Genomic DNA, 27,753 nt, shown 5'->3' with positions numbered 1-27,753 from the left:
ACGGCATGATCCGGTGATCGACTGGACGAAGCGCACGATCGTGCGCTTCGGGAGCAGCAGCAGCGCGACAGAGAGCGATGGCCCTGTCGGCGCAGCACATGCACCACGTGGTGCATGCGGCCCTCCATCAGAGACAGCGCGGAATGCGGCTGTCTCCGGTCACCCGAAGCGAACGCCAACGACTGCGAGAGTCGTTGGAAGAAGATGTGAAACGAATCAGCAGGGCCTGGTTCAATCCGATTCGAGAGGGTCTCGAAGCGTCCGGTGCGACGCGGTAGTGTCGACAGGTAATGTCGACACACAATTGGTCGAAAGACACTCCGCCGTTAGGCGTCGAGGTAAAGAAGGCGCGTCGGCTCTGGGAGCCGACGCTGCAAGCAGTGCGGACGGTTGCAAACGTCCCGCACCGGAAATGCTTGCGAGCTCGCGTGCAGCCGGGCTGCACGACGAAGCGGTGCGCGATCAAGCCGGGCTTGAACGCGTGCGCCCGCGGGTAAAACCCGCCGGCGAATACAAGGAACAACTGTCCACGGCCGGGCCTGGACAAGAAGAAACTCGCGGAGCCGGGCTCCGCACGAGAAGTGAACGGCGCAAGCAATCAAAGCTGCGCAAGTCTCGGTCAGGGACCGAGACGCTACAAGCAGTGTCTGCCGGGCAGACACAGGAGTTGGAGACGACCGTCGAGACATTGAATGTCTTGACGCGTACGAGTATTGGTCTCCAATACAAGAAGATGAGGCTGAATAATCCTCCGACGTTAGCATCGGAGTTGATGTCGCTCCCAGTCACAAGCTGGAAGCGTTTCGCTCGCGAACTGCACGATGGACGCATCGAGCAGATCTGCATCCTCTCGGACGTCGAGAGGATGACGTGTGGAGCAGAAGAGCTGAATCAGCTCATCTCTGAGGGCGCGGACGCCCTCAGCGCGAAGTCGAAGAAGGAACGCTTCGACGAGCAAGGCTGGGACTCGCTCAAGGCGAGCCCCTTTTACAAGGTCTTGCGTGAGTACAAGGATGTACTCCCGGACGACATTCCTGCGGAGTTACCGCAGGACAAGGGTAGATTGATCTCGTGCCGGGAACGAAGTACTGCGTCACGCGACAGTGGCCACTGCCGCGTGAGCAAGTCAAGGCAATCGACGACTTCTTTGAAAGTCGTCGCAATGCAGGACAAGTGCGGGAATCGAAGTCCCCGCACAGCGCGCCTACGTTCTGTGTGAAGAAACCACAGGGCGGGTGGCGCATCGTTCATGCGTACAACAAGCTGAACGATGCGACGGTACCGGCACAGACGCCGATACCTCGAAAAGATGTGATCATCGATTCGATGACCTCGAGTACTATCTTCAGTACTCTGGATCTGAGAGACGGGTTCTATCAGATCCTCATGCGTGAGAGTGATATCCCTCTCACGGCGGTAAGCACTCCGAGCGGCATGCTCTGGGAGTGGCTCGTGATGCCGCAGGGGCTGAAGAACGCCCCAGCGACGTTCAACAGGTGCGTCACGCACTTGTTGCGCTCGGTGCGCGACTTCGCACCGAGCTATTTCGACGACGTGTTCATTCACAGCCGGGCTGTGAATGGGAAATCGGATGTGGAGATGCATACAGAGCATCTCCGCAAGTTGCTTGAGCTCATGCGAAAGCACAAGCTCTACGCGAACCTGAAGAAGTGTATCTTCGGGGCGACCGAGATACCCGTACTTGGGTGTCTCGTGGGGAAGAACGGCGTACGCCCTGACCCAGGAAAGGTCAGAGTGATCAATGAATGGCCTACGCCTTCAAACGTAAAGGAACTGCGGCAGTTCCTTGGACTTGCCACGTACTTGTGCAAGTACGTGAGCAACTACGCGGGCAAGATTCGCCCGCTGTCGCAGCTCTTAAAGAAAGAGGCTGCATGGGAATGGACTGCTGATTGTCAGCAGGCCTTTGAAGCAGTCAAGCAGGGCTTGACTGAGGCGCCGATCTTGGCGGTGGCCGACCAAGATCGCCCATTCCACGTTGTGTGCGATGCATCCGATTTCGCGATCGGATGCGCACTGATGCAACTCGATCACGAAGGTCGTGATCGTGTGGTTTACTACCAATCGCGTCAGCTGAAGCCAGCTGAGCGCAATTACCCGGTACATGACAAGGAACTCCTTGCCATGAAGTATGCACTCGCAAAGTTTCGAGTGTATCTACTTGGGAGTAGACCATTCGTGGTCTACACCGACCACGCATCGTTGCGTACGGCGATCAAGTCGCCGCACATATCACAAAGAATGGCACGGTGGCTGTCATTCTTTGCTGAATACAACTTCCAGGTTGAGTACAAACCTGGAAGGTTGAATGTCGTGGCCGACGCGCTTTCGCGTCGACCAGATTATACGGTACAAGAGGCCGACGCCAACGCAGTTGGCGTCGTCAGGACGACTACACCCTCGTCGTCCTTGCTGGACGAAGTGAAGGCCGCATACGCACATGATGCGGATGCGAAGCAATTGGTGGAGTACTTCTCCACACCTTCTGACAAGTCTCGTCAGAAGCTGGCCAAACACCTTCGTGCCCGTGTACACCGTTATCGTGTACACAATGGTCTGCTGCTTTACAGCGCAGTCGACGACAACGCAGATCGCATTGTCGTGCCGGATGATCATGAGCTGAAGCTCAAGATCACGTACGAGTACCACGATGCCCCGACATCGGGACATCCTGGCCGTGAGAAGACATATTTGCTTCTCACGCGTGACTTCTATTGGAGTCACCAGTACAAGTGGGTACGCAAGTACGTTCGTGCTTGCGAGGTATGCCAGCGCGTGAAGCCTGCGCCCAACTCGCAGGCTCCGCTTCAATCACTACCGACTCCGTCGGAGTGCTGGCAGTCCATTTCAATGGACTTTGTTTTTGGTCTTCCGCAAGACAACTAGCGGAGGACTGGTATTGTGGTCTTTGTTGACCGCTTCAGCAAGATGGTGCATCTTGCTGCAGTACCAGCCGAGGTGACAGCCAAACAGACGGCATGTCTGTTTGTCGACATGGTGTTTAGACACCATGGTATGCCACTCGACATCGTGTCGGATCGGGATCCGCGCTTTACAGCGCGATTCTGGCAAGAAGTGTTTACACTTCTTGGAACGCAGTTGTCCATGTCGACTGCGGATCACCCGCAGACCGACGGACAAACAGAGCGTGTCAACCGCGTGCTGGTTGACACCATGAAGAGCTATGCGCACTCGTTCCATCAATGGAGCGACTGCTTGCCGATGGCGGAGTTCGCCATCAACAACTCGGTGCATGTCTCGACAGGACACACACCGTTCTACGTGAATGCCATGAGGCACCCACGCGTACCGAGCGTACTCGGTGCGGTAGCTCCTTCCTTAAGTGGGGGAGGATATCCGGTTAATTCAAAACAACCGGATAAGCACGCTGATACAAGCAATGTATCAGCTGTGACGACTCGCGCACGTACTGCGCGCAGTCATGGCGTCGACAACGCAGTGTCTACGACGGGCGTAGACACTTTAAACCACAACGGACATCACGCGCAGGCCGGGCCTACTGCGAACAAGGAGCACGAACTGAACCAGGGGTTCAGCTCGGATGCAATGGACTTTGTCCAGCGTCGACAAGCCGTAATTCGGTTTGTCCAAGATGCAATAGCAGCTTCTGTCGATCGACAGAAGCTGAATGCCGATAACTCCGGCAGGGGAAACACAAATGAATTTAAAATTGGTTCATTAGTTCTGTTAGCTACGCAGAACCTAGCTAAACATGCAGTTTCCGATTTCGGAGCAAGCAAGCTTGCTCCGCGCTTCATTGAGCCATTCACCGTGTTGGCGAAGCATGGCAACGCGTACACACTGGACATACCGTCCAGCATGCGCTTGCACCCAACGTTTTACGTTGGGCGACTGAAGCCGTACGTGCAGCACGAGTCACCTACGTCTGGTGACTCGCCAAAGCGCTCTCGAGCGCGGCGACGCGCTTCGAGACGCCAGAGAGTCTCGTCCCGACCTCGACCTTTACGTTCGAGGTCGTCTGCGCAACCTCCGCGAGCTGAGCCTTTAACAAGCTCAGCTCCTGACGCAGAGCAGCGAACTGCGACGCTTGGAGACGCTCAACAGCCTCCAAGCGAGACTCAAAGTTTGGTTGACCAAACCCGGGGCGTCTTCCCGCCCCCCCCACCCCCGTTGCGAGACGCACGCGGGGCAACTCGCTGGATCGTCCAGCGAATTGTTGGTCATCGGAACCAGACCCAAGGTCCGGTTCATTTTCGTATTCGTTGGAGAGGATTTCCTCCCCAACACGATACGTGGGAATCACGGAATGTCCTGATGGAGGACATTCCGGAAATGGTGACGGCGTACGAAGGCCGCCACCGCCACCTCCGCCGAAGGGCGTAAAACTTGGGCGAGCGCTGTAGTCGCCTACAGCACTCGAATAAGTGCTGCGAATATCCGCAGCACTAGAAGACGCCTGCGCCTGAAAACTGGCGCGCAGGGTCTTGAGGTCGTCAGGTACACACATGGACGTGTACCCGTTGACGTCCCGCTCGGTGATGCGTACTGCTCCGGGGTAGCAGTACTCACAAGCAGTGTCATAAGGCACTGCACAAGGAAGTCCAATACCGACTGCACCATGGTGCAGTCGTTCAAGTTTACCACGCTTCGAGAATTTCTCGTAGCGCTCCCGCGCCTGGCTAATCCGGTCGCGATAGCCAGCGGGGTTCTTGTTGAAGTTTTCAACAAAGGCACTCCAACTTTGACAAAGTGCCTGCCACTCGGGCACTTTGCTTCTGCGAGAAGTCTTCTTGCTCGCAAACCATCGGAGCTCATGAAAGAGCCCGATGTAGTAGTCGCGCCTTTGATTCGTTAACGGATCAAAGTGTACTCGCTTCGCGACGTCATCGTCAACGATGGCGTTGCACGAATACAGCGCGTACAGATTCGGTGGCGCGGTCGCACCGAATCGGCTGCCGATCTCAGACTGAGACGGCATCCACGGCTCGCGCACTGGTTCAGTGCACGAGGCCGCAACAACAGCGGATGGAGTGGAGTCATCTCCATCCCGCGGAGTCGACAAGGCTCCAGCGGCAGCGAGCGGTGTTCCACTGCCGCTGCGCGAACGCTTCGAGCTCGAAGCGTTCGGGTCGTCCTCGCGTGGACGACGCAGACCCACATTGGGGTCAGTGTGGCCCGGAGACAAGGTGTCCTTGTCTCCTTCGAGTTCCCCCTCCTCGACTTCGCTTCCGTAGTCGAGGGGAACTCCCTCTCCACCCGGAGAGTAGATACCCACTCCGGTTTCGACAGCAATGATCTTGCCTGTCTTGTTTCGGATGGCATGTTTCTCATGCCATCTCGAGTGGTACCCAGCAACAGAGAGGCGACTCTCTGTTGTCGCGCTTGTCGACATCGCCGTCGAGGCGATGTCAGTAGCGGTCGTGGCTGAAGCAGCGGCCGTCGTCGCCTTGGAGGCGACGACAGCACTTGCTGTTGCCGAAGCGGCCGGCGTCTTGGACGAAGACGTCGTTGGCGTGCTCATTGGGAATGAGCACGTGTTCTCCCGAAGAAAATACGGATTGACGTGTCGAGACCGGCACGTCAAATCCTAACGGGGGGATGGTGTAGCGGGGCTACACATTCGGTTCACCTCCTACCTTAGTGCAACATGCACTAAGGCACACATTCAGGTGACCACCACAGGGTGGTCCACATTCATAGCAAAAAGGCATATGACTGGTAGAAAGTAACACCTTTCTACCAATGAGAGTCATTCAATAGATAGGGGTTCTGCCAGCCATCCAATGGCAGAACCTCTCATTAGAAATATCAGTTTTAGGAGGAAACCCCATTTACAATCAATACAGTTCTCATTTACCACCAAAGCTTTCGTTTGGTTCTTTTATCTTGGTTTAAGTATACTTGTTGATACAAGTATACTGAACTTAAGTAAATTACTCCTACGCTTCCTCCTACACGTGCGCACACGTGTAAGCTTAAGTAGTGGGTCTAAGCAGACCCATTACACAAGGGACTGCGAGGCCAGTGAACCTCATGAGTCCGTGCCTGCGAGGAACTAGCTGGATGGCAAGATTGTCAAACGGTGAGAACGTATTGGAATGAATCAGCAGGACAGGCCGTTGCGTTCGATAGCGGGCTTGACCCGTGAGTGTTGGTTGGAGTTGAGAGAGTCGAGCAGCTAACACTAAATACATGTAGTCTTCTTTTTCCCACGCGGTGCGCAGGCCGTCTCGGATCGAGTACGGTTCATAATATGCACTGTATCTCAAAACGCTATTGGACCCGTTCCCGCAGCATTTTCCTGACAGATTCTCCGTCTAAACCTCGCCTGCACAAATCGTGAGCAACCCGTTGTTTGTGCGTGTATCAACACCGTTAGACAGCTCCCTATCTTAAAGCTATGGCTATGGCATCCTCGCGTGGGTGGGTGAACGCTGTTTCTAGCCCAAGAGTTTGGTGCACAGAGTATTGCAACATACACGAAAATAACAGTAGAATTATTTTTTTGTGTCATTACAGCATGTACCAACGTGCTGGCTTGCACTACTAGAACCCAGAAGGCCATACTCTGTTTAACTCAGTCGAAATGACTCAGAGCCGCTGCTGGTTGCTCGAAGAACACTTACGTTTCCTGCGTGGCTCAAGTCTTCAGCAATTCGGGACCCACAACTTTCGCTGCATGTCTTCTGTGCGTCCTCGTCCATTCAGCAACGAACACCATAGTCGCTCTTTGAACAAAACACGGTTATACTCTCGACCACAGACAATTTTATACAGCACCTCTCGCTCAAACGACAGCGCCGGTGTTTTTGTCAGGAAGGCTTCATTCACTTCCCGTTCATTCTGATGCAAATTCATCCATTCCTGCTCGCGCTTCTTGAGGGCGTAGACGTCCACACTCTCACTGAAAACGCCTGTCGGTTGTCGAATTGCCGCTCGTTTCGCTACCGTTTTATCGCCGTGTCGGCGCTTGGTGTTCGCGTTCGATAGCGATTCAGCCGTCAGCTTGGTCGGAGTTGACCCCGATTTGCGATCTCGAACCGACAGGAACTTCTGAAGCACAGAAACCTTCACAGGGAGTCCTTTCAGCTCAGATGTGCTCGTATCACCCGAGACTTCATTCTCAGTCGTGCTCGGTTCCCGTATTGGTTGCATTGCTGTTTGCTCTGAAGCGGGCTTCTTCATGTTGATGGGATGTTCTTGCACATAACTAACTTGTAAATAGACCGACTGAAGCTCTCACCATGTTGATGAGATGAAGCGGGGAAAGGATTGTCTATTCTGTTCATTACCAACTGTAGACTGCTTGCATCGCTGGGGTGTTGAAACCCAGAGGTCCCTTTGTCTGGGTGATTCGGCAGGACACGCACGAGAGTCACCAGGTCCCCTCACTGCGGTGGAGGGACACCACGTGCTCTGGGTTTTGGTATTGCTCGCCAGGCCCGCAACGCCATTGACGGCAAATCGTGAATGCGAGGGGGCTACTGGGCCCTCCGCGCGTTGGTGTTCACCTTATCCTTTCGTCTTGGAAGGGAGTATTGAGCGTTAGATGGTTTGCTGGGTCCTCTGTGCCTTGGCAGCGGAACCTTGAGCACGAAAGCTCACTGTGTTCGACTTGGGCGTTGTAGTTTCGTTTCTCGGAGCGGCACATTTCGAGTACGTGTTGTCGGGTCGCAGAGGTACGAATCAGTGTAAACATTGAAGAGCGGGTAGCACGTTCCGTTCGAGTTGATACCCCAATGGCCCTCTCCTTTCCCGTCAATGAGGCTCAAGTCGCCGTTCACATCGTTGGACGCAGGGCAAACATCCGACGAGCACGAGTTATTGGTGATACCAGTCTTCAACGACGCGGTGATTGTCTTGTACCTCTGCTTCTCATCGGGATCCGGCGTGCAGTAGTTGTTGGCAGCGTAGCGAAGGCCCTGATACCAGGATTTGTAGCCGCGTTCTTTCTTGTAGTACGCTGTCGGGACGTCAACGTAGTTCGCTCCGGGCGTCATGCAAGTGCCCGCGTAGATGCAAGCGTAGTAATCTCCGGTGGTATAGTTCACAGGAACGATGCGGTAGTCATCAGGCATACCAGGTCCAATTTGAAGCGACGACGAGACCAGAGTGCCACCGCCCTCCAGCACGTCGATCTCAGGCTTTTGGACGACGACTAGAACGGACATAGGAAGTCGTTAGCATAGCTAAGTGGCATCAATGTACCTCACTGAAAAACTGAAAAACGAAAACGTCGATCTCAGGCGCGCCGCGACCTTGGTTCGGGTTCAAACCATATCCCGGGGTGTCGTCACAGGCACTGATACGTTGGTTGCTTGGGTCGAACAGGTCGGGCTCGCACTTGTTGTATGAGAACGGCCACATCCGGTTGGTAGATCCCGAGAAGATAGCTCGGCCGAGGTTCCCCATCATCCAAATACCCGGCCACGTGGGGTAGTACTTGGTAGTTATGGCTTTCGAGTTCTTCCCCTTGGCCAGATCGGGATTGCCAGACGCTTTCGTCACGGCCCCGGGAAGTTGTACGCGCGCTTCGATCATGCCTCCTTGGTACCGGTAGCAGAACTTGTTCCACGACTGGACCATAGCTGACCGATAGAAGAAGTAGGCCTTCACATACCCGGGAGAGAGTGCTTGTACATGTGGTAGAGCTTTATAAATGGTGTGAGGGTAGAGCCCCAACGCACAGTTGACACCGTCGGACTTCTCGACCGATCTCCCATCGCGACCAAGCTCCACGCCAAGCCACATTAGAAAGAAAACAAACGTTCGCACCGCGTATTGTTTAAACCACCTTTTGGAGGAACAGTACGGGGAGAGAAAACTACTAGGAGTTTGTAGGATACTGATTTGTGGTTACATCGGTATCTCTAAATGGGAAGGGAGTCCTACGACCCGATCCAAACCATCTACCGTTAATGGTTCATGATCATGTTATGTCTGTACGTGTCGTAGTCACCCCAGATAAATTTCTCCCGAGAGTGTTTATGGATATCCTTTCGTTCCACTTTCAGCACTTTCTCGAAAACGTCATCAGCTGTGTACTTGTACGTGGTGGCCCACTTCTTGAACTGCGCGGCTTCCAACTTGTTGGCGACCTGGCGTGAGCTCCGCGTATGCTTCCCCAACAAAATCATTGTCGCCACGTTTTTCTCGCCAAAGACGCTCGTGAGTGAGGCAAGCATTGCACCTTCGGGGTCTTGCTTGTTCAACCGGGCGGCATGCTTGGACCAAACCTTGAAGTTGGTGCTCGAAAAAAGTTTCACCACCATTTTCGTCTCGATAAAATCATCCTTACCAATAGGCATTTTGCTGAGGCCCAGCGTCTTGAAGGCATCGTCGAGAGTCTCATCGGCCTTGAGCAGTCCCTGGAGTTGCTTGGTCTTGCTTGACGGAAACACTTTTAAGACGCTCTCTAAACCGGGGATTGAAATGCCTCTCTCTTCGTCGTCGGTGTATGCTCTCAGCAGCCTCTTGGTGGGGGTGTTGTCTTGAAGCACTTGAGCCTGCGCTTCAGGGATCGTCAGCTTCGATTCCCGAGACGCCGAGGTGGGGTCAGCACTTGCAAACAGCACGGCAACTATCAGTAGGACCAAGTGGTAGAACCTCATGGTGTTTGGAAAATGGCGTTCTTTTGGCTTGGGCACTGAGTGGTGGAGGGCAAAGCGGAAAGTGAACTGCGAACTGGATCCGGCAAGACAACGTGAACATTTTATCTTGAGATCACAAGACCATCGCACCAGCTGGTAATCAGTGTGACTGATCTCGGGAGAATATAGCATAATCACCAGGTGGAGCCGGAGTTCGCCAGGCAGATAGCGTTAATTAATACTAGTACAACTTTGCCTGATGGACAGAGCTAACGTGCACTGTATCTCAACGCCATTGGACCCGTTCCCGCAGCATTTTCCCGACAGATTCTCCGTCTAAACCTCGCCTGCACAGATCGTGAACAACCCGTTGTTTGTGCGTGTATCAACACCGTTAGACAGCTCCCTATCTTAAAGCTATGGCTATGGCATCCTCGCGTGGGTGGGTGAACGCTGTTTCTAGCCCAAGTGTTCGGCAGTTGGTGCACAGAGTAGTACACTCAAAATATGTACAAATGTACAGATGCCCCCCGGCAAATCTGCAAAGGTCGGACCAATAAAGACTGCGAGGTTGCACGATTCGCACAGATGCCATATAAATGCAAAAGTACTAAGTTACTCTGAATTTATTGTTTCCATGTGCTAGAAGCTTCCCGCATCGCGACATTTTCCCTCCACGCTGCATCTACCTCAGTACATTCCATCCCGGCCAGTTTCAAATCCCATGCACATCTGTACTACCTGCGAGGTGAATTGCTGCTTGTCGTTGCAAATTTGCCGGGGGGCATCTGTACAGGGTTTGCACTAATAGATGTAGCGCGTTATTATATTACACTGTACAGGCATCCCTCTGAATAAGCTCTGCGAGGAATCTGAATCGATTTAGGAGGGATTAAAGATGTGCAAGAAGATCCTTACTCGATTATGTTTCATCAACGATCAAAAATATCGGGATATCGAGACGACGAGGTGCGCTTATTGAGAGAGATCTCTGTACTAATAATTTACGCTATAGATTACGGGACGGTTTGCGTTGTAGTTTACGGTATAGATTACGGGACAGTTTACGTGTGTCACATGACGACCGTACTATCCGTCACAGTGAGTTACTGTCAGTGACTGTCTTCGTGCCGAGCCGGCTCTCTAACCCTTCCTCCCTCCCTAATAAATGGCAGACTCCCGACTGGAATCCGGACTCCGCCATACGTGTTGACTAGCACTCTGGGCGCCCGCTACGCGGACGCTGTGGGCTCGGTTTGTTGGTGGGGGTGGGTGATGCCTCCGCTTCGCTACGGCGGGTTTTGTAACGATCGATCATATACTCACTCATACCACTCCTCACTCAATCAATAACTCGTTCAGTCACTCACTTACTCGTACCGAATAAAAAAAACGTATATTGAATCGACGTGTACTTAATTTTGAAAAATCTCTCTGTACACGATATTGTTGGTGCGTACTCTCCCGCCTTCGTCTATGGCCTCTGGGTCAACAGCAATCGTGATAGCCTTCCTTGAAGTCACTCTACACCTTTTACCAGGCAAGTTGAGCACTTTCACAAGCAAAGCGATCAATCGAGGTTTTATTAATTCACCTAAAATAAGGTTTTACAGCCAAAGCGGTTTGGCGCCATATTTTTTCCAACCAAAGTGGTGCGGAAGCAACGTGAGCCACTCGATACTGGCGAAGCCGCCCATGGTCTCCATGCAGACACTCCTTCATTTGCGTGTTCGCCTCCTCCCCCCAAGTCTCCCGAAGCAGCTCTCCAACAATGACCCCGCCGCCCACGTCTGCGACGCCCCAGACACCGCCCCTTGTATCGCGCGAAGCCAAGCAGTTTGAACGCAACAGCGCGAAAAAGTGCGTACTCGACGCGTTTTTGGCTGGCCAAGATTGGCTGGGCGTTGCGGATAGCAATGCTGTGTCTGTCACTACTGCGCGGCGCATCGCAGCTAAGGGCAGCATCGAGCAGCAGCCGCGTGGCGGCGTGAGGACTGCGTGCATCAAGATGACGGTCGAGGTCATGTTCAAGCTCGAGGAGTACCTTGACGAGCAGGCGGACATGACCATGGCCGTCATGAAAGACAGACTGCTGAGCGAATTGTTGGTGGACGTGAGCATCACCTCCATCCACCGCGCGCTGCATGACATGTTGTACACAGTCAAGGGACTTCGAATTGAGAAGGCCGCCATGACTAATGCCGTGAACAAGGAGAAGCGAATGGCGTTCACGAAGGCGTTCAACGCGCACGTGGCGGCCGGGGACATGATCGTCTACCATGACGAAACGAATTTCAACATCTACCTGTCACGCAACCAAGGCTGGGCTCGTGTAGGCGAGCGTACAGTCGTGACCCTTCCGGGGTCGAAAGGCAAACATCTCCACGTTCAGTGTGGTGTATCACCAGGCAACGGACTAGTATTGCTGCGTACGCACGACGGCTCCGTTCACATGGAGGAGAATGCACGCTTTGTCGCGGACCTGTTCGTTGCTGCGCTCAACAGCGACGAGTACAAGAAGTGTTGTGTCGGCAAAAAGGTCGTCGTGATTACCGACAACTCCTCCGCCCACAGCCAGGTAGAGACAATGGCACGCGAGCAGCTTGTCACCGATGGCATCGTCAACAGCAACAAGCTGGTTATCCTACGGCTGGCACCGTACAGCCCGATGTGTAACGCAATCGAAGGGTGCTTCAGCGTGCTGAAGGCGCGCATGAAGTTGCTTCTTGCAGCCAAGCGGCGTGAGTTGCTAGTACGAGGCCAGTATAACTCGCTGACTGCGAACAGAATGGCTCTCATGAAAGAGGCCGTAGAGAGTAGCAAGGAAGACCTTGCCCAGCGACTGGTCTGGCGTATGGAGCGACACTGCTTCAAAAGCATTTTTCTTGCCGAGCGTGGGGAAGACATGGAGCTAGGAAAGTAGTTTTGATATAAACCACTTTGCATGGGAAAAATATATCAGAAAGCCACTTTGCCTGACAAGCGTCCTATTTTCGTTAATTTTTTAAGTTGCACAAGCTGGCCAAATCCGTTTTGCTTGTGAAAGTGCTCAACTTGCCTAGTAAAAGGTGTAGACAGCGCCACATACATGCAAACACGGGTGTTTCCAGGTAAATCTCAACGTGGTGGATCGACTGTCCCTGGGCCTTGTTGATCGTCATCGCAAATGCTGGAACGACGGGAAACTGCTTACGCTTCATCTTGAACGGGAACTCTTTGTCATCGTCATCAGTGTAAAAGATGGTTCTGGGGATGAAGACGTTCAAGCCCTTATAAAGGTTCGGACATTACGCATGCTTCGATGCTTCACTCTCGTAGTGACACCACACGTAGCCGAGTCCCATTGCACAGTCCTGCATCACTGTTCAGGTTGCGGATCATAATGATCGGCATACCAACTTTCAAAACAATCTTGTGAGGTGGAATGCCGGAGAAGTTGAGCGAGTTCAAAAACTCCTGCTCAAACATGTTCGGGTCCGCAACTCCCTCCAGAGAATCAATCGAGATATACTCTTTTGCAGCCCCTGTGAGTCCCTCAACCATCGTATTGTTGATGCGCCTTACGGTGGCGTTGGTCGGCGTCAGAATTGCCCGTTCAGCAAAGTACTCGTCTGGCAAGTCTTCGACTCCAAGACCCAGAGGATGCAGCTTCATTTCCTCCGCCAAGTTCGCTAGCATCACATTGATAACTTCTTTTTTTCTGGCTCGCCATGTCTATGACTTCTGTCGACAATGTCTCGCCTCCTTCATGATCGTTGAATAAAGTTGCATTGTACGCTAACCATCTACAGTGTCCATTCGCAGCTACGCCTACCAATGTGCCTTCCATAATGGCTAGCCATATGGACAGCTGGGTCCCGTTGTGGCGCTGTCGCCGCCACGATAATGTAGCCGTCGTCCTCCTGGTTCTGTCGGCTGCCACTTCCCCCTTTTCGTCTGCTTGGGTCTTCACCCCCTCAATATGGTCACCTTCTTGCTCCAACTACTTTTCCTCTTCTTCTTGACTTCCCATTCTGCCTCTGACTCTGGAGTCTTGACCACGGCCTGTATGAACAGATGGATGTGTTTCTGCATGTTCACTGTCTCTGCACGCCGATCAGCTTCTGCCGTCTTTCTCTTAGGTAAGAGTGATCTAGTCATTCCCGTGCGACTGTTTGGTTTCTACAGAGCTCCTCGTGCTCGTTATTGGCCTCCGTGCTGTCGTCGACTCCGTGATCTTCTGCTTTTCGTTTTGGTGGCAGAGATACGTTGCACTGCAGTGCATTGCGTCTCGCGCCCTTCCATGCGTGTATCTCTAGTTTGTCAGTGTCTGTTGCTGTACTTCATCTGGTCTTTGCTAGTTGCCCTCGTATTTCCTTACTCTTCTTCCTGAACTCCACTTGCAGTCGCTTTCGCTCTGCTAATATCCGCTCTGTACGTGCAGTGGGTGATCTTCTCCACTCTATTGTATGCTGCTCTGTCCAGGCCTTTACTTGTTTCTGCTTCGTTGTCCATACCCACTTGTTATTCGTGAGCTTTCTGTCACTGGTGTCATCTCCACTGACTATCATCTATTTCTGGATCATTGTTTTGACCCTCTGAAAATGTCTGCACTTTCCCTTGCGAGTTCCTCTCCCCTACTTGCTCATTCGTTTAATTCTCTGTATCCGGAGAATTCGCTTGGTTCATGTCTAAGGACCTGTCGGATGCTGTCTGGAACTTGCACTCCACCATTTTCTCATCCACGTCGTGGTCTGCTGCGTCTGTCTGAAAGTGTCCCTTGGTCCCGTTAGTGACTGTCCCCATTCTGTCGGGAGCGCAAGTCGGTTTCCTTCTTCTCTTGATGCTGCTCAGACTGGCGATTTCGCTCCTTTTTCGGCCACCCTGTCCTGGGTCTTCTTTCCAGCTGGCTTGCTGTCAAAATTGCCCCCCTCCTTGCGCAGCGATTCCTCCAACTGCTCTATGGCTATCGGTTGTGCTCCCGAGGTGTAGCCTCTGCAGTTCTGTCCTCTGTTGAAGGGAAGTCTCTCTACAAGGCTCTTGGTGAATTTTTGTTTCTTCTGCTCCAGTAGGTCTTGAGTCACCGTACAGAACTTTGTCGGATGTTCTGGTGGTTTGGCAGGGTTTGCATGACTAGTTGATGTGGATGGCCGAGTGGTAAACCACCACTTCCACTGCGTCCATCACTAGGTATCCCGTGTGTCTTAGCCTCGCTGGGCATCCCTTCATGTGCATTCACACCGTATACTGTAGTTCCTTGGTCCCGGTCTCTGTCGAGATCGGGTGTGTCATTGCCTGCACTAGCGCCTTGGATAACATCCAGTATACGCCCCTGGATGTCATTTCGCCTTTCACTTCAAAAGTGTAGAAGTCCGGCATTGTCAGTTGGTTGGCTGCTTTCGCTTGTTCTTGCTCGCTCTGTTCAGTACTATGTGCTCCTGTCATCTTGGTGGCGCATCGTCCTTCCAGTTCCTCCGCAGATCCTGTTCACCTCGTGTGTCCCGCTCGCGCACAGGCATTGCCATTAAGAAGCTCCTGAACCGCCTCGCCTTGGCTAGGTCATTTAGCCGTAGCACCGTGTGGGTCACGAAAACTTGCGATGCTTGATTGCTTAGGTAGTTTCGGAGTTGGTTGAATACAACTCTTTCGTCTCCCTGATCCGGTCCGTTGGGAAAACTGCCGCTTTGTCCTTTCAACGCTTCCTTAGATCTGGTCGTGTTCTTGGACATCAGTGGCGAGTGCTATCGGTCGTCCTTCCGGCTTGTGCTCTTTCCGTACCCTTGCATTCCTCTTTCTGGTTCGTTGGCCACGCTGATGCCGAGATGCTGGGCCTTCGCTCCTGCCGTTGTCCAGCCCTCCCCATCGTGTTGGGGGCGAGTTGCCTTGGGCCACTCCCCTGGTCCTGTCTTCTCCGTCTTGGCTTCTGGCGGCGGTCCCGCTCTCGCCCGTTCACCCTTGGAATCGCTCATTTCTTCTGCGTTTTGGCGCCTTTTTGTCAATAGGATTGGTTTTAGTATTGACCAGGGCGTTCCGTGGCCTTCCAAGCCCCCCTCCATGTGATTGTATCTCCGTCATCTGTCTTGAGTCCAAAGAGTCTGAAGTAGTCGGCGGCGAGATTGGAAGTGGTTCAACTTCAAAGTCAATCATTATTGTCACCTGGGAGACGATGTTCCCCAAGTCGCATGGTGTTGAAGTGAGCATAAAAAGACCAGGTTTTAGACCTAGCAAATTATCCAAACTTTTTCGGTCTGATTCGCGATAAGCGGTAAAGGACCAATCGATTACAGTCCAACCTGCTTATATGAGGCATGGTCGGGACATACAGACCTCTGACTCATATAAAATGGCCTCAATAAAAGAATTATGTAAGCACTCGAATACAACGTGCAATTTGTAAGTCGAAAATGTAATCTTCTAAAATAAAACTATTTAACCCTCCCCCCTGCACGCCCTTAAGTGCAATGGTACCCTAGGTGTGATCGACCTGTGTATCACCGCAGCACTGCAACTTCAGCTTGAAGTATTTACTATCTGAGATGTTTGACGGCAGGCCACGTTTACAAAGTTCAAGCTTGAACCGCGACCTCACCCCTACTTAAATGTGCTCTAAACTCACCCACCCGAAATTGGATTGCCGCCCACCTGCTCTTATCTAAAAGCATGGATTTTGCCGAGCCCTCAATGAAGGTGTGCAGGGTTCTCTGAAGGCAAATGGGCCAGAGCGAGAATGTTGTGGCTCAAATAAGGAGGATCATATAAACAGGTTTGACTGTAGTATAAATAGTGTGAAACAGCGGCGACTACCGAAAACCCCGCTAAATCACCCCTCTCCAACCCGATCGACGTTGAACCTCTGCTATGTCATGTTGCCTTTCTCTCATTGATGACACCAGATCTGCGTGTCATAATCGAAGATCGTTTGGCCCAAACAAGACGCAAACCGTTGACGTTAGGCATGAATCGCTTCGTGGCCGGGCCGGACTTCTACAACTACGACATGTACGGCGGGCTGCGCTCCGGCGGCGGCGTGCAGTTCTTCTCGCGCAGCTTCGTGGGGCTCGTGGCCGCCACGTTCACGTCCTCGTTCGTCTACATTGGCGCTCGCTACGGCCTGTTGCTCACGGTGAGTAGCAAGTTGCAGCTGTCCGAGAGCCAGACGGAGGCCATGGACCGACTCGTGGAGGTGCCGGCTGCCCTGGCCTTCTTCGTGGGGCTCTACGCCGACGCGGTCCCCGTGTGGGGCTCCAGACGTAAGTCCTACATGGTGCTGGGCATGGGCTTCAGTCTCCTGTGCTTGACGCTCATTGGGCTCGGCTGCCTCTTCGCTGGGGACATCGAGGACGCCATTGGCAGCAGCTTCAGCTACTTCATGATGCTGCTCATGGGCGGCGTGAGCTTCGGCTCCATGATCAACTTCTGCTCTGTGCACACGGCGGTCGTGGCGCTGTCCCAACGGGAAAGCTTAGAGAGAAGAGGTGTGTTCCAGGCGGATTACTTGGTGGTGAGAGCCGCAGGACAGATCTCGGCCAGGTTGCTCATCTTCTTGATCCAGAACGTCATCGCGACGTTCGAGATCTCGTTCCTTTTGTTGGTCTTGATGCCGCTTTCTGTGACGACGATTGTGGTGGTGCTGGGGGGGCTGAACGAGGTGCCGGTGTACCGGAAGGAGTCGCTGAGATGCAAGTGCGAGAGCTACTGGAAGCTGACCAAGCAGAAGGCCGTGTGGCGGGTCTTGGTGGTCGTCGCGAGCTTCGCCTTCTTCCTGAACTTTGGGTTTCCACTCGTGACGGACACGTTGAGAACGTGGACGGACACGACGGATAACGCGTCGGCTTTGCTCACCAACGGCTTGAACGACGTGGTGATGATCGCGACGGTGCTGATCTGGAGGTGGAGGTTTCGCAACGTGCTGTGGAAGCGGTTCTTCGCGATGGCGCCGACGATGACGATTATACCGCAAGTTATACTGGCCGTGTTGGTGATTCCCGCACTGTATCGGGGTTCAGTGATTTACATCGCGCTCACTGGGGTGGCTGGAGTTTCATCTGGTGTCATGGCGCTGGTGCTGCTCGTCCCAGTGACCGAGATCATCGAGGAAGGCACAGAAGGCGGCGTGGTCGGACTCGCTCTGTCGTTCAACACCATCTTCAAGGTCTTCGTCAGCACACTGCTCACGTCCATCCAGCGCGCCTCCTCCTTCCCGTCCCGCGACGACCAAGACACCACGCACTACCGCTGGTCCATCGCCATCCTCGAGGTCGTCACGTGCTGCGTCAACAGCATGGCCTACATTACGTTGGTCATCCTGCCGCTGCAGAAGCTCGACGCGCAGCTCGTCCGCATGTACGGAGGCTTCACCGACAACGCCGGCGCGCTCACCGCCGCGGCGTTTCTCACGTCACTCGCCTACTGCGTCGCGTACAACATCTACATCTTCAGCGAGGCCATCAACTGAGCTGCGCCCACCCACCGCAAGAACGAGAACGGAGCTCTCCATCCTGAGGCTTTAGCCGCAAGTCCAGCTGATGCTTTGAGCAGCACTCCGTACTTCTACCCGAAAACTATTCGTCGCTCTCACCAATTCTATCTGCGCCGAATCAATGCGAAAGTTGTTCGGGCGATACGCTCCTTCGTGAGACCACGTGGGGGGTGGATGTTTGGTGTTCTTGATGAGCAGTGGTGTTATATTGGCACGTCCTATCTATTATACGAAGTTGGTGGTGTAGTCGTCCCGCTTGTCGGTTTTGCTGCCGCTGGCTTCTGCGTTCCAGGCGACTGATGCAGATTTCTCGCCCTTGCTGGTGCTGGCTTCGGCCATCATGGACGCGGTCTTGTTGAGCTCTTTTATCTGCTCGGTAGCTGCCTGCTGCTCTTGGGCCTTGGACAGGATGCGCTTGGACTCTCGTCGTTTGTAGACGATGACGCAGACAGCGACTGCAATGATGACAATGGCCACGATGATGGAAACGAGAAGGGGTGGGCCGAAAAGCGTTTCGTCGTCGCTGGCGCTCGCGACTTCCGTGCAGCGAGGACCCGTCCACGAGTCGGAAGAGCACTCGCATCGTCCGTCCGAATTGCATGTGCCAGTGATCACCGATGAGGTCCCGACTGTGCAGTCGTCGTCCGAATTGCAGAAGGCCATACCAGACACGGAGGTGTCGGGATTGTCCGTGTCTGTGTAGTCGCCAATGTTGTCCTCAATCCACTGCTTGGTCGGGTGCGAGGAAGGATCGCAGCCGATCGCCATGTCCGTGGTGTCTGATACGTCCTGGTACAGGCGGATGTAGTCGATCTTCAGGTACATGGGGAACGAGTCGCAGATGGCATTGTCCGCAGAACTAGAGCCGTCACCTCGACAGCTTCCGGAGCCAGCGTTCGGCGGTGACGAGCCCCATGAACTGGAGAGCGCGACGTTGAAAATGACGTACATGGGCTCCTCGATCATGATCTTCTTGGGGTTCATTTGCGCTGTGTCCTGCGGCGGGTTCGTAAGAGCTTCAGCCGGAATTTCAAAGATCACCTGGTTCTCCACTTCCCACCGAACGTATCCGTAGTCGCCCGTGACCCACTCCACCGTGTACGTGACCCAGTCCAAGTACGCAGCCATGTGCACCTCCCAGTCCGTGGACACGGCGTCCATCTGATAGGAGAACTCGGAGCTGGAACTAGTCGAACCACTCGAGGCTGTACACTCCGAGTCCGTGTTACCAGGACTGCAAAGGTAAGCTCCCATGTAGGCGTTCTGCTTGGGGAAGCAAGTACCGTTAGTGTTGATACCCCAGTGCACCGTGCCATTGTCTACGTAGCCCATATCACCATTCACGTCGTACGAGGCAGGGCACAATTCCATGGTACACGCGTTATCCGTGATACCCTCCGCAAGCGAGGCATTGATGGTCGCAAAGCTCTGGACGTCGTCCTCTTCGACGTCGCAAATGTTGTTCGCACCGTAGCGAAGACCTTGGTACCACGACTTGTGTCCACGCAGGTTCCAGTAATACTCCGTCGGCACGTCCTGGTTGTTAGCGCCTTCGGTGGTACAATCGTAGCCGTAAAAGCAGTAAGACGACGATGTCGTGTTATCCTCCAGCATTCGGAAATCGTCAGGCATACCGGGGCCGACCTGAATCGACGACGAGATGGCAGTGCCGCCACCTTCCAGGATATCGATCTCCGGGGCTCCACGGCCCTGGTTGGCGTTCAAACCCGAGCCAGGAGTGTCGTTGCACGCGCTGATGCGTTGATTCTGCGAAGAGAAGATGGTCTCGTTGCACTCGTTGTACGTGTACGGCCACATGCGACTCGTAGACGCGCTGAACAATGCACGGCCGAGGTTACCCATGAGCCAGATACCAGGCCACGTCGGGTAGTAGTCGATGTTAGCAGCACGAACTGTCGTGGACCCCGTCTCCACGTCCGGATTGCCCGAGTCGTTCGTCACAGCTCCGGGTAGCTGCACCTTCACCTCGATCATGCCGCCTTGGAAGCAGAACTTGTTCCAGCTCTGTACCATCCCCGATCGGTAGTAGAAGTACACGGTCTCGTATCCTGGCGGTGAGATGTAGCTGTTCCAGACCGTCTCCTCGATGGTCTCGTCCGTGGTGTTGATGAAGAAGTAGCAGCGATCGTCGTCACACTCGGTGCCTGTCATGTTGGTCGAGTAGACCTCCAGAGCCGAGTTGACACCATCCGCAAGCTCCATTGCTGTCCACAGGTGGTCGTCCCCAGCCTCGAAGCTCCGGCCTTCCACGTTGAACTCGTCGCTCATAGTTAACGTCCACGTATCACCGCGCGACGAGGTGTACGTCTGAGCGCTCGAGGGCGTGTCCACGTCCACCCACGGATACAGATCCGACTTGGTCTTGTACGATGTTGCCGTTGCAGCATCTGATGTGGAGACGAATGCAAGAGCCGCCACTGCTGTCAGCGCCCGTCCGGTGCGCTTCCGGGTGAGCATTGTCGTGAGCTGTGCGTTCCTCAGCGGAGGAATTGGCGAAATCGGAAATGGGTCAAGCGGTCGTGCAGCAAGAACCGCCGGCCTGTTGGACAGCGAAAAGCGTCAACCGAGCGGGGTTTCCCTCCACGCACGCGGCGACAATCCATCCGAATTGTTTGGCAGCTGAGGCCTCCCGAGGAAGGAAAGCTAAGGAGCGTCCGAGTGTGACATCCGGGAATTGGCTGTGCTCACGGCTCTCGGAGCAAAGCGGTGGACACTGTGATACATGTACCGCTACAAATCCGGGCACCTGTGCCGTTCACATGTCTGGATTTTCATGAGAACGGAGAATAATCCTCACTGAAAGCGTTTACTCGGCTGATGCCTCACGCCAGTCGAGATCATGGAGTTACCCACGCAGAGCTCTTCAGTTGCAATCTACAAACCGCGCTGACTGAGCGTGTCCACTCTTGCTCCCGGATTTTTGTGGGAGTTTTGGGCATACACTTGCCCAAGACATCGCTGCGTGCCAACTTTACTCTTTAATTCACTCACGCCCGGACATATAACAAGGAACCCGAGCCTTCGTGATTCACGTAAGCATTGTGTGTTCGTTTAAGGTCGGTCCGTGCCTTTCAACACGGGGCTTCTTCCGCTGCTAACGGAGACACTCATCTATACTCATACAAAATTCGCTCTGTAGGGGGTCTCCTTGCCAGCCCTGGCAGTGGTGACTTCGCCAGTCGACGAGAAGGAGGCGGCGCCCAGATCCTTTTGCAGCTCCATCTTCACCGCGTTCTCCCGCAGGCGAGCTTGGTTCTTTTTGCGTTGGGTCAGCTGGTACGCGATGACGCACAGGGTGACGGCGATGACTGCAGCAGCGATCAGGACGGACACGTACATGGGAGGTCCGTACAGATCATCGTCGCTGTCGCTTCCACTCGCGCTAGCTACCTCCGTGCAGCGAGGGCCAGTCCAAGAGTCTGAAGAGCATTCGCAACGACCGTCCGAGCTGCACGAACCAGTGGTCACGGACGTGGTGCTGTCGATGGTGCAGTCGTCGTCGGACGCACAGAACGCCAGGCCCGACACGGCCGTGTCCGGGTTATCGTCGTCCGCGTAGTCGTCGATGTTGTCCTCAATCCACTGCTTGGTCGGGTGCGAGGAAGGATCGCAGCCGATCGCCATGTCCGTGGTGTCCGACACGTCCTGGTACAGACGAATGTAGTCGATCTTCATGTACATGGGGAACGAGTCGCAGATGGCGTTGCTCTCTGAGCTGGAGCCGTCGCCACGACAGCTTCCGGAGCCAGCGTTCGGCGGCGACGAGCCCCATGAACTGGAGAGCGCGACGTTGAAGATGACGTACATGGGCTCCTCGATCATGATCTTCTTGGGGTTCATTTGCGCTGTGTCCTGCGGCGGGTTGACGATCGACTCGGCTGGGATTTCAAAGATCACCTGGTTCTCCACCTCCCAGCGGATGTATCCGTCGTCGCCCATGACCCACTCCACCGTGTACGTGACCCAGTCCAAGTACGCCGCCATATGCACCTCCCAGTCCGTGGAAATGGCGTCCATTTGGTACGCAAACTCCGAGCCTGCACTCGTGGAGCCGCTCGAGGCCGTACACTCTGAGTTGGTGTTGCCAGCGTTACACAAGTACGCGCCCATGTACGCGTTCTGCTTGGGGAAGCACGTGCCGTTGGTATTCACGCCCCAGTGCACCGTGCCGTTGTCCTTGTAGCCCAGTTCGGCATTGACGTCGTAGGAAGCAGGACACAGTGCCATGGTGCACGCGTTGTCTGTGATTCCCTCTGTCAGAGACGCGTTGATCGTCGCGAACGTCTGGATGTCGTCCTCTTCCACATCACAAATATTGTTGGCGCCATAGCGGAGTCCCTGGTACCACGACTTGTGTCCACGCAGGTTCCAGTAGTACGCGGTGGGGACGTCCTGGTTGTTGGCACCTTCCGTCGTGCAGTCATAGCTGTAGAAGCAGTACTCCGACGAGTTGTCCGTGAGCATACGGAAGTCTTCAGGCATACCGGGGCCGACCTGAATTGACGACGAGATGGCAGTGCCGCCACCTTCCAGGATATCGATCTCCGGAGCACCACGGCCCTGGTTGGCGTTCAAACCTGAACCGGGGTCGTTGTCACAAGCGCTGATGCGCTGGTTCTGTGAGTCAAAGATGGTCTCATTGCACTCGTTGTACGTGTACGGCCACATGCGACTCGTAGACGCGCTGAAGATGGCTCGACCCAAGTTCCCCATCAACCAGATACCAGGCCACGTCGGGTAGTAGTCGATGTTAGCAGCACGAACTGTCGTGGACCCCGTCTCCACGTCCGGATTGCCCGAGTCGTTCGTCACAGCTCCGGGTAGCTGCACCTTCACCTCGATCATGCCGCCTTGGAAGCAGAACTTGTTCCAGCTCTGTACCATCCCCGATCGGTAGTAGAAGTACACGGTCTCGTATCCTGGCGGTGAGATGTAGTTGTTCCAGACCGTCTCCTCGATGGTCTCGTCCGTGGTGTTGATGAAGAAGTAGCAGCGATCGTCGTCACACTCGGTGCCTGTCATGTTCTTCGAGTAAACTTCCAGCGCTGAATTGACACCGTCCGCCTTCTCCAACGCCGTCCACAGGTGGTCGTCCCCAGCCTCGAAGCTCCGGCCTTCCACGTTGAACTCGTCGCTCATAGTCAACGTCCACGTATCACCGCGCGACGAGGTGTACGTCTGAGCGCTCGAGGGCGTGTCCGGGTCCACCCACGGCAAGATGCCCGACTTGGTGGTGTACGAGGTGCTTCCGCTCGCGGTTCCGACCAGCGCGAACGCCACGCCGAGCGCCATCCGCGTCATTGTTGCCTGCATTCGACCTACGATGTCTGCGCGATAGCGAAAGACTGCGAGAATGCTCGATGCCGACCGTGCCCCCGCTCAGATGTGTGCGGTCTGTCGCACGCGCTTCTCGGAGTATCTTTGCGCTTATCCAGATGGGTGGGCACACTAGCGAAATGTCGGCAGAGGAGACTGTGTGAGGTGAGGGCCAACGCTACATACATGCATAGGCGAGTGTCGGTCGCAGTGTATGCGATGGCATGGCGATGTCCATGCTGCAGTATTATTATACCTGTAGCAAGGCGAAGGTGGCGAGGTGGAGGCTACACTACACCTGCACAATTGCTCTGCCGGTGACGGATACTCGGAGAGCCGACGCCATCGCCTGGGATATTGCACAGACTGCACCGACGCGGATCGGTTGTGAGTCGCTGCGAGTGTCCAGGAATGCTGTTGCCTTGGCTCGGGGCTGCTCACTTTTCGTTACACTCGACTGAACACTGTAACACATTTGATTTGTATTTGAGTAACTTTTACCAGCTCCAGGGCTATACGAAATTGGTGCTGTAGTTGTCTTTGGATGACTTGGCCATGGACTCGCCCAACGAGGCGGGGGATGGCACGCCGCGGCCTTTCCTGGCCAGGATCTCCTTTTGCAGGAGCTCGTCGCCCTTCCGAGCCGCCAGGATGGACAGGTACACGGACACGAAGGTGGTGAGGACGGTGATGCCCAGGAACACGCCGGAGACGTACATGGGAGGCCCGTACGAGTTACTGGAGAAGAGACCGTCGCTACTGCTGTCGCTGCTTCCTGAGGACGCCACGGTGCAGCGAGGACCCGTCCAGCTAGTAGCCGAGCATTCGCAGCGGCCGCTCACACAGGTGCCCGTGGTGACGGACGTGGACGAGTTGGTTTCGATGGTGCAGTCCTCGTTGGAATCGCAGAACGCCTTGCCCGAGACTTCGGTCCACGGGTTATCGTCGTCCACGTACGAGTCGATGTTGTCCTCTATCCACTGCTTGGTCGGATGCGTCGACGGATCGCAGCCCACGGCCATGGAAGAACCGTCCGACTTGTCCTGGTAGACGCGGATGTAGTCGACCTTCATGTACATGGGGAACGCGTCGCAGATGGCGTTCGTCGTGGCGTCCGAGCCGTCTCCGTAGCAGCCGCCACTACCGGCGTTGGGAGGCGTCGTCCCCCATGTACTGGACAAGGCGACGTTGAAGATGATGTACATGGGCTCCTCCAGCATGAGCTTCTTGGGGTTCATCTGAGCCGTGTCCTGCGGCGGGTTCGTGAGCGTCTCCGCTGGCACCTCGAAGATCGGCTCGCCGCCCAGCATCCAGCGGATGTATCCGTCGTCGCCCATGACCCACTCGAGTTGATACGTGAGCCAGTCCGTGTATGCGGCGACCTGAATCTCCCAGTTGGACGAGATGGCGTCCATTTGGTAGGCAAACGCCGACATCGCGTCCGTCGAGCCACTGGAAGCGGTGCAGCTCGTGTCATTGTTGCCTGCACTGCACAGGAACGCACCGGTGTACGCGTTTTGCTTGGGGAAGCACGTGCCGTTGGTGTTGACTCCCCAGTGCACCGTGCCGTTGTCGATGTAGTCCAGGTCGCCGTTCACGTCGTACGACGCGGGGCACAAGTCCATCGTGCACGCGTTGTCTGTGATCCCTTCGTCCAGTGAAGCCGCGATCGTCTTGTACGACTGCACAAGCGTTGAATCTGCGTCGCAGAAGTTGTTGGCACCGTAGCGGAGACCCTGGTACCACGACTTGTGGCCACGGAGCTTCTCGTAGTACGCCGTCGGGACATCCGGGTTGTTGGCGCCGTCGGTGGTGCAGTCGTACGTGTAGATGCACGAGTACGACTCCGTGTCTGCAATAAGTCGGAAGTCCTCCGGCATGCCAGGACCCACCTGAACCGACGACGAGATGGCAGTGCCGCCACCCTCAAGGATATCGATCTCTGGAGCTCCTCGCCCTTGGTTGGCGTTCATACCCGACCCCGGATCGTCGTCACAGGCGCTGATCCGCTGGTTCTGCGAGTCGAAGATGGTGTCATTGCACTCGTTGTACGAGAATGGCCACATCCTGCTGGTCGACGCACTGAAGATGGCTCGACCGAGGTTCCCCATCATCCAGATACCGGGCCACGTCGGGTAGTAGTCGATGGTGGCCGCGCGTACACTGCCTGACCCAGTTTCGACGTCCGGGTTGCCCGATGCGTTGGTGACAGCACCGGGCAATTGAGCCCGCACCTCGACCATGCCGCCCTGGAAGCAGAACTTGTTCCAGGTCTGCACCATCCCTCCCTTGTAGTAGAACGTCACGTCCTCGTATCCGGCTGGAGACAAGTAGTCGTTCCAGAGCGTGAGGGTCGTCTCCCCCGTGTCGGCCTCAATGTAGAAGTAGCAGGTCTCGTCGTCGTCGCACTTGGTCCCGGTCATATTGTGCTGGTAGATTTCCAGCGCCGAGTTGACGCCGTCCGCTTTCTCCATGGACGTCCAGATGTGGTCGTCGCCGGCCTCGAAGCTGCGGTCTTCCGTGTTGAACTCGTCGCTCATGACCAAGTCCCACGTGCCGCCGCGTGACGAAGTGTACGTTTGTCGAGAGCTGGGCGTGGCGGGGTCTACCCACGGTAAGATGCCCGACTTGGTCGAGTACTCGGTCTTCGCCTGGACACCAATGAAAGTCGCGGCCACCGCCACCACCTGAAGTCGCTTCATTGCTGTCCGTCGCGACTGCGATTGAAAAGGAAGTGGTCGCTGTCCGAAGGAAGGGAACTGGCCGCTGTCCGTCCTCTATAAGCGGCCGAGTCTTCACTGCGCGCGGATCAGTGCAGTGCCGCCGATATCCGCGTGCCATTCCGTCCCCATCCCAGCTGTCGGCGATTGGCCTGAGATCATGCCGCTAGTCGCACCATTTGATCCGCGAAGCACCAGGTCCTGACGAAAGACCACTGCAACGCAGCGCTCGGGTCGCCACGTCGTGGTGGACCAAGTGGCTCCAGGTGGCGCTTGTGGACATGTACACATGGAGCGCCCGAGGCATTGCAGCCAATTCGTCGTTGTCGTCTTTGGCTTTGACGGTGTCCACAACCACGATCACTGAGGATAGTGTAGGTTGACCACCAAGATGGCGGAGATGGCCGGAATGAAGGCCACAGCTCTTGATGGGAATGAAAGCGATGTCGCCCTTCTTCTACGAGCTGAACCTCAGGTGTAGACCAACATGTGCGCTGTGCCTGTTAAAGCCGATGTCGTAATGCTGGAGGGGAGACGTTGATGCCCACCGAGATCACGCACGATCCATCGGCGCGAGCGTTGGCGTTGCGTTTTTCAACCGAGTCTTCAGCAAATAGAGTGCAAAGTGCAACGAGACCTGAAGGGACTCGCAGGTTAAACCAAAACTGCTCGAGATCGCGAGCGAGCGCTTCTTTCGCATCCACGCGCTTCGCCGTGTTGGGACTTTCCAACGAGATAGTGTTAGAGCGTATTGCCACGCACGAACACCAATGCGTGAACGAAAGCCGATGATAGCATGTAGGATACCCCCTCATCTAAAAGCTAATGCGTGGCATGTGCTTCAGTGCCCCCCGCAGCCTTATCAACGCGAGTGCGAACGAGCGCAGCCGACGATGCCCACACACGGAGCACCACATGTGCCATCCTTCGCTTTCATGGCACTGTATTTCACTAATGCGTCACTGCCGGTGGAATTGTCACGGACGGCAATGGATGTTCGCGTCTCAGCGTTTGATGGGCGCCGCTCGAAGTGAAGCTCGTGACTCACTCACTTTCGTTTTCGCCACTCCGACCGCAGCAACGAACACTACAATGCTCGATCGGAAACTCAGCGCGTGGACGTTGACAGCAGCGGCGGCTCTATCTTTCGCCTCCATTGCTACAGCCAAGTCGTACTCAACCAAGTCGGGTGTCTTGCCATGGGTAGACGTGGACACCCCCTCGAGTGCTCAGACGTACACTTCGTCACGCGGAGACGCCTGGACACTCACGATGAGTGACGAGTTCAACACAGAGGGTCGAAGCTTCGACGCTGGGGACGACCACCTGTGGACGTCGCTAGAGATCGCTGACGGTGTCAACTCGGCGCTGGAAGTCTACTCCAAGAACATGACAGGCACCGAGTGTGACAGCAATGACAACTGCTACTTCTACATCAACACCACGGACGAGACCATCGAGGAGACGGTCTGGAACAACTACATCTCACCGCCAGGATACGAGACCGTGCACTTCTACTACCGATCGGGGATGGTACAGAGCTGGAACAAGTTCTGCTTCCAAGGCGGCATGATCGAGGTGCGCGCACGTCTTCCCGGTGCGGTATCCAACGCATCGGGTAACCCTGACGTGGAGACGGGATCCA

At 55.0% G+C, this 27,753-nt stretch overlaps 5 protein-coding genes across 5 annotated transcripts; 1 reads left to right on the top strand and 4 right to left on the bottom strand.

Annotated features, from left to right (window-relative positions):
* Nucleotides 1–8,918: 8,918 nt before the first annotated feature.
* On the bottom strand, nucleotides 8,919–9,785 carry KRP23_11855 (RxLR effector protein; the record flags this gene model as incomplete). The annotated part of the gene is made up of 1 exon (XM_067895939.1): nucleotides 8,919–9,785. One exon carries the CDS (start codon nucleotides 9,783–9,785, stop codon nucleotides 8,919–8,921), a length of 867 nt encoding a protein of 288 aa, XP_067740026.1.
* A 6,742-nt stretch (nucleotides 9,786–16,527) lies between these two features.
* Nucleotides 16,528–18,027, top strand: KRP23_11854 (uncharacterized protein; the record flags this gene model as incomplete). Its single annotated transcript, XM_067882435.1, has 1 exon — nucleotides 16,528–18,027. The coding sequence occupies one exon, from the start codon at nucleotides 16,528–16,530 to the stop codon at nucleotides 18,025–18,027; it is 1,500 nt and encodes a 499-aa protein (XP_067740025.1).
* A 249-nt stretch (nucleotides 18,028–18,276) lies between these two features.
* KRP23_11853 (uncharacterized protein) lies at nucleotides 18,277–18,714 on the bottom strand (the record flags this gene model as incomplete). The annotated part of the gene is made up of 1 exon (XM_067882434.1): nucleotides 18,277–18,714. The coding sequence occupies one exon, from the start codon at nucleotides 18,712–18,714 to the stop codon at nucleotides 18,277–18,279; it is 438 nt and encodes a 145-aa protein (XP_067740024.1).
* Nucleotides 18,715–21,189: 2,475 nt separating this feature from the next.
* KRP23_11852 (uncharacterized protein) lies at nucleotides 21,190–21,696 on the bottom strand (the record flags this gene model as incomplete). The annotated part of the gene is made up of 1 exon (XM_067882433.1): nucleotides 21,190–21,696. One exon carries the CDS (start codon nucleotides 21,694–21,696, stop codon nucleotides 21,190–21,192), a length of 507 nt encoding a protein of 168 aa, XP_067740023.1.
* Nucleotides 21,697–23,900: 2,204 nt separating this feature from the next.
* On the bottom strand, nucleotides 23,901–24,410 carry KRP23_11851 (uncharacterized protein; the record flags this gene model as incomplete). The annotated part of the gene is made up of 1 exon (XM_067882432.1): nucleotides 23,901–24,410. One exon carries the CDS (start codon nucleotides 24,408–24,410, stop codon nucleotides 23,901–23,903), a length of 510 nt encoding a protein of 169 aa, XP_067740022.1.
* Between the last annotated feature and the right edge of the window lie 3,343 nt (nucleotides 24,411–27,753).

This window comes from Phytophthora ramorum (genome assembly GCF_020800215.1).
Source record: "Phytophthora ramorum isolate Pr-102 chromosome Unknown Phyram_PR-102_s0013, whole genome shotgun sequence".
In the NCBI taxonomy this organism is placed as follows: Eukaryota; Oomycota; class Peronosporomycetes; order Peronosporales; family Peronosporaceae; genus Phytophthora; species Phytophthora ramorum.
This window is presented reverse-complemented; position numbering and strand designations above follow the sequence as displayed.